This window comes from Aquila chrysaetos, chromosome 4 (genome assembly GCF_900496995.4).
Source record: "Aquila chrysaetos chrysaetos chromosome 4, bAquChr1.4, whole genome shotgun sequence".
Classification (NCBI taxonomy): domain Eukaryota; kingdom Metazoa; phylum Chordata; class Aves; order Accipitriformes; family Accipitridae; genus Aquila; species Aquila chrysaetos.
In genome coordinates this window covers 1,773,160-1,782,312 of record NC_044007.1, presented here as the reverse complement: position 1 = coordinate 1,782,312, position 9,153 = coordinate 1,773,160, and the positions used below count along the sequence as shown (strand labels likewise).

The window sequence follows — 9,153 nt, the reverse complement described above, 5'->3', positions numbered from 1 at the left end:
CTCCTTCCCGGGGATTTACTTGTGCTTGGTCCTGCAAGGCTCATTCTTTGTATCCTTCCTGGTTGTGACCTCCTCAAAATCAGGACAGCAACGTGGGTTGTCACGACACATCCCCCCTGTCCCCTAATCCCACCCCCAGGTTTACTGCAAACTAACATGGGTTTAAACCCTTTGCACACCAAATTGCAGAAGGACTCGGACCCTGTGGCTGCTTCTACCGCGCTTCCCATGCATTCCCCATTCCTGGGTGCTTTGAAGGTGGCCGGGTAACTCACCATGAGAGTTCCACCGTGGGGCAGAGATACTTGGTTTCAAGAACACAGCATGGGCAGCCTGGGGCCAGCTTACATCAAGGTGTCGAAATCCTTCTGGGAACCTGCCCTTTGGCTCCCTCTCTTTCAAGCAGGACAGGGAAATGTGCCCCAGGGGCATGCCAAATCTTTGTTTACCAATATTACCCGATTTTTATGGCATCTCTGAGACTCCTGTATTGCCCAAATCCCAGCTGGGTCTGGATTAAGTTACATATAGGATTGTACCTGTACTTGGGGGCATTAATAAGGGTATCCAGCAGTGATGCCCAGGTGTCACAAGCTCCAGAGGAGGTCACCACCCTTCCAGCTGCCCTAGGGTGGGAACCACACTGCAGAAGAGCTGTCACGGAGACAGCTATGTCTATACCAATAATACACAGAGAGCCCAGGCACAGTTTCAAGGGCTGTCCCACAGTTGTCCACACCGTTTAATTGTTAGCATGCTCCTCAGCACGTTTTTGGCCTGACCAGCTAGGACCATCCCTGACAATTCCAGATCTACTTTCCAATTGGTATTTTGGATTCAGCCACCTTATTTTGGAGGAAGAGAGCTTGGCTATACAGATGGTCACAGCTGACCCCAGGGCCAGGAACTGACACAGGGTGTTTAATTTGCTAATATGTCTTCCCCATGCTGTCCCAGACCTTGTCAGGACCAGAGTGCTGGCAGCATACTAGAACACCACCATTGGAGGTGCAAATTCATTATTTTCCAGACCTTTTTCTATAAGCCTTCAGAAATTTCTGCCTGGCTGAAATAATAGGAGACTCACTCTGATCTGGGGCTGTGCTGACGGGGATTGTATCCTCCTCCTACTCACCTCCAGTTGTTTAGCGCTCTCTGTAATTGCACGAACAACCCGACCATGCTGCTTGCAAAACCCCAGCCCTGCTGTGAGTCAGCTCTCAGTAGAAATTTCCAAGATGTTTATTTATTTATTTTAGTGGTGGCTGCAGAGTCCTGGTGCGTGAGAAGCTATAAAAGAATAACTGAGGGATCGCTTCTCTATCAAGCTCAAGCTAGCTTCAGACTGGCCTTTCCATGCCTGAACATCAGATGTTCAGAAGACGTTCTGGGGACAGATGGGCAAAACAACTGCAGGTTCTGGGGGACCAGGGCGGGTTAAGAAGCTTGCAAGTGTTATTCAATAGGGACCTCATCCCAGTCCAGTCCAGAGAAGGGGCCTGGTAACACTGACCAGAACTGCAGCTCCCAGCACCTCTACGGGAGGTCTCATCCCAGATGCCTCGTTGTGATTGCAGTTGTCCTGACTGCAGCATTCGTAAAAGTCTTGAAACTTAACACAGTTTGAAACACAGGTTTTGCTGATCAACTTCTGTTGCTGAGTGCCTGGATAAAAAGTCAAATAAAACCAATCCATGAATCTTTCTTCCAAGGGCAAATCCTGACTTGACTGTGTAAGCAGCATGTGAAATCACCCAAGTCTATACAGGTTATGGTGTTCCTTCAACTACTCTCTGCCTCGCTATTCGAGCAAAGAAATAACTAGGCTGTAACCCAGCACTATTCAAGTTCTCCCAAAGCCCCACAGACGGGGAATGTTTTAGAGCTGAGTGCACTGGAGCAGAAAGGGGGAAAGGACACAGACCCACTGAGAGCAGGGCTGGGACACACAGGAACATTAGGCAGCAGGGTTGGGAGTCACAACCCAGGCAGTTCATGGCAGCGGGACTCACCAGCGCCTATCTTCACAACTGTAGTCATGCAGGCTGTGTCATTTTTGGCACATGGGGAAGCCTTCAGGCACTCGGAGTTGCTGATCTGGTTGCTACAGGTGTAGCACGTCAGCGAGTTGGCTACGGGAGGGGAACATAAATGATTTGCATGAGATCAAAGCAAGAAACCCCTTCGCAGATGGACCTCTTCCCATCCTCACGTGGGCCACAGGACATAGAATAAGACATAGAGGATTTGGCTGAGGCAGTTCTACCCCTTCTACTACCCCACACCCCAAATTGCTAAACACGCACTTCACTGTAGAAAAACCCTCCTTCCAGGTGAGTGGGCAGCAGAGGATTTCTGTGGATGTTGATATTCAACTACCCCATTACATATATATTTACATATATATTTAGCAAATGGTCACAGAGCCAGAAGGATGTGAAGGTTGCACTCAATTTTTAGCTCAAAGCTACCGACTTCTTAAAGACCACTGGACTTAGAAGTTAGAGATGTGGCTTCTCCCCAAAAAATGCCACCTCTCTCCATCCCAGCCCAAGCCTTGCAGCAACCCTGCACAACTCACCAAAGTCCACGCAGAAGACAGCAGCCAGACACGCCATCAGAAGAGCCCTCATCTCCATTTGCTCTTCTCTGCCTGCACGGTCTTCAGGGGAAGGAGGTCCCAACCCTCTGCGGAGTCCTAGCTGGGAAAGCGGCTGATCCAAAAGCTGACACAGGTCAACCCATGTATTGCACAGCCCAGACCATGGGGCTGACACGTACTTGTAGAGCCTTGCAGGACCCCAGTGCTCACACCTGCTGTTCGAGTTTTGTGCGCTGCCTTTGTCCGAGCACGTTACTTAATATCTCAAAATAAGCTAAAAGGAAAGCAGCCGCTACTGATAGCGGTGGTTCCTCTTTGAAAGAAGGCAGGAGATAGAAGGTGGGTAGAAAGTGGTGATCAGCTTAGGAGGAAGCAAGGCCACCCAAGAAGGGGGATGAGGATTCTTGGACTTGCATGCTCTGCATTGGTCATAGAGAAAAGGCGATATGCGCGCTGGGGCCAGCAAGGAGAAGCCACTCTTTGAGGACCAGTACCCCCATCTTTCATTGCCCAGTCAGGCCTGGAGTCTTGGGTTTAGCACTGGGAAGGCTTGTTCCCCCTGTGGCTATGCAGATTTCCTTCCAGTGACTTGGCCCAAGGGCTGTTCTGCCACCTCCATTACCACAACTCGAAGCTTGGCGTGGTACCAACAAGATCAGGGAAGCCCACAAGAACCAGAGAAAGGCCAGGAGAAAGATGCCCATAAGATGATAGTTTGAGGTTGTGGCAGGAGCATGGCAAAAAGAAAGCACACCATATACATGCGTATATATATTTTAGTATAATTGAAATCTTAACATTTCTCTACACTGTGTCCTTAGGTCAGAGTCATAAATACCTCATTCTACACAGAATAATGGCTTGTTACTACTATCTGTATAAACCTACAGCTGCATTATATAAAGATACACAAAAGCAAAACAAATTAGCCATAGCCACTTGGTCAATTAGAAAAATTGCTCTTACCACTCAGCCAAGTTAAGAAGAAAAAGCCTCAGGCAGGTCAAGACAAGCTCAGTCAAAGCAAACCTAGCAAGCCTCAATCCTGAGGTCTTGCAACCTCAGTACAAAGCTTACAGACTGTTACTAGCAATGGCCATACCAAATTAAAGTGCTTAGGGATAACAAACCATCTTGCCTTAGACTTTCAAAGGGGAAAAACTAGATTGAGTTGTTCTCTGTTTTATTTATTGAATTATATCTCCTGGTTTTGGTTTTTCTGTGGTGGTGTGGGGTTTTTTTTTCCAGCACACAGGAAGGCACTATGAGCACAACTCAGCACAAATTCACGTAGAAGGTCTTTCAAAGGTGAAAATATAAAAAAGAAAAGAAAAAGAAAAATAACTAATTTGCACAGTAAGAGAGTCAAGGGTTGTGCAGCCACAGTCCAGGCATGTTGCTTGCTAAAGGGGCCATGCTGCAAAGCCTGACCAGCTAGCTTTAGGGAAGTGGAACTAAACCAAACATAACTAAGAGCAACGAAGGAGGACATCACGAAAGGAGCTGTAACTGAACCACAGACTGCACGCCAAATTGCAAAGATGCTCAGCTCTTTGCCAGCATTGCCAAGACCCCATTGCATGCTCATGTGGCACATGACAAAGCTGGGGTTGGTGACCCGCCATGAAAGACATGGGGATGAAGCAGAAAGCTGGATGAGACGTGAGGCTGTAGTCATCCCATACAAGGTGCCAAGGGAAGAGAAGCCCAATAAAAACAAAATAAAACAAAATAAAACAAAATAAAACAAAATAAAACAAAATAAAACAAAATAAAACAAAATAAAACAAAATAAAACAAAATAAAACAAAATAAAACAAAATAAAACAAAATAAAACGGATTATGCCACATGCCTGGGCTAGGAAGAGTGGCTAGACCTGCTGGGTCCAGTTCTTCACCTCTCCTCACTGCCTTCAAATCTCATTCCTGGGAAGGCAGCCAGCAGAATTTGCTTTTGCAGGCACTCAAAGTCATCCCATGCCTCGTTTTGTGGGGAATCCTTCTGCGTGCAGAAATGGGGACAGTGCTGGGTCCAAGGATGCACAGGAGAGGGGGCGGTGGAGATTTAAGCCCTCCAGGTCTTGCATCCAACAGAATTAGGGTTTGCAGCACCAGGAATGAACTACGGAAAGTCAGGAACTGTTCCTGCCTGGGGGACTACCAAGAAGGAAACGTGAGCCCTAATTAAAACCAGTTGCAATAATTGCCACACCATTCTCTTCCCTTTTGGCAGACTAAGCCTTCAGGAGTTGAAGAGTCCAGCTATAGCTTGAGAAATAGATGGAAGAGATTACACAGAACAGCTTTAAAAAAAACAACCAAAGAGCTCATTTATGTATAGGTGACCTGTGGGAAGGGATTGGAGACTTCCTTGTCTGTCCCACCTTGGCAGATAAATAATCTGCCCTGATTACAAAAGAAGGGGCAGTCTGGATGCAATCCACCAAGCTAGAAACACAGCATTTTTTCTGAAAGGCATCAGCTATCTGCCCCACCATCCCTCCAGCAATACAGGGCAACCCCAGGGAACCACTGGAAGCTACGTCAGTTTGCAGAGACCTCGCATCACAGTCTTCTCAGGCTCATGGCAGCAGAAGGAATTTATGAGCCCTCCTGCAGCTGTGAAAGCAGTTATTCAAAGACTTAATTCTGAATCAAGCCAATCACTTATAATTGCAGCCTAATCCAGACTTGGATTAAGAATATTAATTAAGTAATTTATTGGAATTCCTCATGCCCCATCTTGCAGCAGCTCAGGATTTAGGGCTGGAGCAGACATTCTCAGCACTTGGGACAAGCTTGGCTGAGCTGAGCTCTTCCTGAGTCATCATTTTCTTTTGAATAACACATGTGCTCAGCCAGCCAAAAATATCACTACTATGGCTAAAAAGAAGCCATAGGAAGAACCAGCCTATATATCACCTACTCATTCACTGCAGGACACCCACGATAGGCAGCCATCCCCCTTCCACAGCTGCATGGAACAAGTGCCAGGAGTTCTCCTTCACAGGGCACAAACCTGATATCCTGGAGTTTTATCCTTGCTTTGGAAGCCTTTCCTCTGCCCCTCATTAGACCATCCTTCATTTTGTCACAGGGATCCAATTTCTCATAGGTTAATCATTTGCTTTCCTTTGCAGCCACTCTCCTTGGCATCAGCAGTGCCACATTTACAAACACAGACACAGATATCTGTCCAAATTTAAGCTTACTTTACAGCAGCCCTAACTTGGCTGACCGTTGACAGACACGGAGTACAACTGCGTAAATCCAGGAAGCTCCTTAAGCACATGTTTTATTTATGCCAAACCACAGACATGATCTTCTCTCCTGCTGAACCGCTTTGGAAAGGAAATGCCTCCATTCGTTGTGTTCAGAGGCAGAAGGTCTGAAGCACAGCAGTGATAGTTTCAACTTAAATGTTGTTTTACCCTTTTCCTCTCATTGCTTATTGACAAAAGTGTTCCCCTTTAAAAGTTTCTGTTCATTTTTTCCCAGTTTTTGAAACATCAGAACTCAAGGAAGAAGGCAAGGGAGGAAAAACCCTCTGGAAACCCTTCACATTTCTCTTCCTTACATCCCCACAGGGGTTTCCCACCTCTCACATGTCTGCTAGACTACAGTTGTTTTGTTTTCCCCTTAATCTGAGCACTCACCAGGGAGCAGATACAAAGCATAAGCAGCAGTTCAACAGCAAACGCTCCTCACTGAGGAGTTTATCACACCCACTTCCCTCTCTGCACCAATTAAGATGAATCAGCCAAAAGCCCGTCTCTCCCAAACCACCTACAGGTGAGCAAAGGCCCCGTCATTAAGCAGATGAAAGAGCAGCTAAGCAGCTTTGATGACTGCCCTTCCTCAGATCACCTGCCAGGACCCCTTCGTCACCCCATGCAGCCCTGATGGGCAGGGGAGCAGCACTGCCAGACCCCACCACTATGGGAAATGCCTCTGGGAAACAGGAGGCTGATGCACTTTTTTTTTTTTTTTTTCCATCAACGAGGATCAATAATCTGTTGGCCGCGCATCAAGAGCTTGACTCATCCCCAGGAGAAAGCACGACGTGGAAAGTTTTCTGATGAGTGCGGCTCCATCCAAGGGTTTCAGCGTCTGCAAAAGGTGCCAACGTGCAGGCTTTTTATTCCCATCTCTCCAGGATGCCGGTGCAGAAGCAGCAAGCAGGGATGGAGCCCCACTGGAGCCTCCAGCTGCTCAAACAACTTCTTATGCAGGGAGAGGTATTGCTTGTACACCCTCAAGCTATAGCTTGAGATGGTCCTACCTCCTTCAACCACAAGCTCCTACCACATCCCTCTGAGGCTCAGCAGGCTGGTGTTTGGTGAAAAGTAAAGCTCATGAAGTTCAGCAAAAGTCCCAGATGTGGGGCTGAATGACCCCAAGCAACAGAGCAAGCTGAAGGGGAGCAGGCTAAGGGGGGGATGGAGTTGCTACCTTCAGCTACAGAGAGACCAGAGCCAGACTCTCCTCACAGGTACACAGAGAAAGGACAAGCAGCCAGTTAAAGGTGCATAAAGGGAAATTTTTTCCTTGTATCTGATTGGAAAAGTTTGCCAGGGCAGTAATTAATTGCCGAAACAGGGACCCTGAGATATGGTGGAGGAATCTCCCTCCCTGGAGATGCTGAAATTTGGCTGGAGAAGGCCCTGAGCAACGCAACCAAGGTTGGCCCTCCTTTGTGCAGGAGGTTGGACTCAAGCCCTCCAGAGACCGTCCCAGCCTCAGCATTTCTAGGAAGAGGCCAGGCATGGGCAGCAGATACCAAAGCAAGACAAGAGGAACTTCTCACTACCTCCTACCACCCAGAGGTTTATCTTATCAACCCCAGTATCAGACCTGTCCTTGTGCTATCACAGTGCAGGACATCCCCAGCTTGCAGGCAGGGAGACAAATTCTCCAGCCCCCAGAAGGTTTTGGGTTTTTTTTTTGAGCATCATTATGTAACTAGAGCAGCCCTGAGCCCATCCCAGTATCAGAGTTAGCAGTCAGCTTTGTTCCTGGTAAATTTGCCTTGAGGTCTCCTCCCAACCAATATGAACAACAGGCTTTTACAAAAAGCACATTAGTAACCCAAGAAGTTACAGGGGAAGGTACCACTTCTGGTTTTGCCTGAAACCAGATCTTCCCTTTTTGCAACTTTTTTTTTTTTCCTTCAAAATAAAAGAAAAAGAAAGTAATTGCAAAGGAAAAATGCTAAACCTTTGACTTTGCATTTCACTAGTCAAATACTGGCAAAAACGCTAGTATCTTGACTTTAGGCTACCACATATCTTAGGCATCAAAGCACAGGCTTTTCTGTGCCTACACAAAAGGCACTTCGTTGGAGAAGCTGAATTCAAAACATCCCTAGAAGGGCCAAGGCAGGCAGGGTTCGGCTGAGTGTGCCAGTGTTGCTTGGAGGCACCAAATAACCCCAAACTTCTGGGCTGGGAGAAGGATCCTGCTCTCAGAGGTGTCTGTGATGGGGGCATGATCCTGCTCCACAGGGTCCTGAGCAGTAGAAGATCCCCATCAGACTGGGCATTGGGCCGGACTGCTGCTTCGGGCCACTGTGATATCAATGGCCAGTAGCTCAACTTTTCGAACCTGTATCTCTTGCTGACGGTCAAGAGCCAGGAGGACACCCCCCAGACATACCAGCCTCTCTTTAAAGCTTATCTATTTCAAACACATTGTGTTACTCACCCCAGTATGGGTTATTTGATACGTGGCAAAATGCGTGAACTCTCCACCTTGCTTTTCCTTCATACCTCCCATGCACTTAGGCTTCCAATCTTGATTTCACTGAGCTTTGACAGAAGTGGTCAAGCCCCACAGATCTGGTTCACAGAGCAATACAATCCAGGGTACCATCTTTTGGGGAAAAGATGCTTCATTTAAGCTCCTAAAGAATAGCCAATAATTACTGATTACCTGACACTGGCAGACCTTTGCAGCCCTGACTTCCAGAGCACCAGAGCCCATCTGCCAGCCTGGCCCCCCCCCTCATTTGCTGCAGCACAAGAGCCAAACACAAGACCTTCAGCTTCATTAGCTGAGCTCTCACTGGAGTCAAATCACCTCCATTCTGCTCCAAGCAGGATGCTTTGATAGAGCCAGGGATGCTCTTGAGGAAAGCACAGCCCTGTAAGCGTGAAATATTGCCAGCACCCACTTTGTGGATCCTCCATCGCAGCAAAAACAGGGTGAGGACAGACAGGACCATGTGGGACAGCAATTACCCAAGCCTTTCCACCCCATTAATCCAGCAGAGGATCACAACACTGATGGGAACCTGCTGGAAGAGAGGCCAAGGACCAATTTACTCATTTCCCCCCCACAAAGCTGCAGTAGGATTTGTTTTCTGGGGTGATTTTTCCACTGCTTCCCCCAGAAGCTGTTAAAACTGCTGCAGCTGCTCCTACTAATGCAGCTCCTTTCTCTCATATTGTGCTTGAAAGTCTTTTTTCTCTAGGAAATACTTAAAAAACACCCAAAACTATTGATGAATGAAAACACCCATAGTGCTCATCCAATTGCATCTTGCTCCTTT

At 47.4% G+C, this 9,153-nt stretch overlaps 1 protein-coding gene across 1 annotated transcript; it reads right to left on the bottom strand.

The window, feature by feature from the left end:
* Nucleotides 1-214: 214 nt before the first annotated feature.
* On the bottom strand, nt 215-2,748 carry LOC121233262 (lymphocyte antigen 6E-like). The gene is made up of 3 exons (XM_041123181.1): nt 2,582-2,748; nt 2,013-2,132; nt 215-1,665 (listed from the first exon to the last, which is right to left on the bottom strand). The coding sequence occupies exons 1-3, from the start codon at nt 2,637-2,639 to the stop codon at nt 1,472-1,474; spliced, it is 372 nt and encodes a 123-aa protein (XP_040979115.1). The 5' UTR covers nt 2,640-2,748; the 3' UTR covers nt 215-1,471.
* Nucleotides 2,749-9,153: the final 6,405 nt, after the last annotated feature.

What these genes read in the sequence shown, in the direction of transcription:
- LOC121233262 (XM_041123181.1), bottom strand. Translation starts at nt 2,639, where the DNA reads ATGGAGATGAGGGCTCTTCTGATGGCGTGTCTGGCTGCTGTCTTCTGC. An exon ending in TGTCTTCTGCGTGGACTTTG is followed by an intron (nt 2,133 to 2,581) that starts GTGAGTTGTGCA and finishes CCCCTCCCGTAG; the next exon opens with CCAACTCGCTGACGTGCTAC. An exon ending in AGTTGTGAAGATAGGCGCTG is followed by an intron (nt 1,666 to 2,012) that starts GTGAGTCCCGCT and finishes CTTTTTATCCAG; the next exon opens with GCACTCAGCAACAGAAGTTG.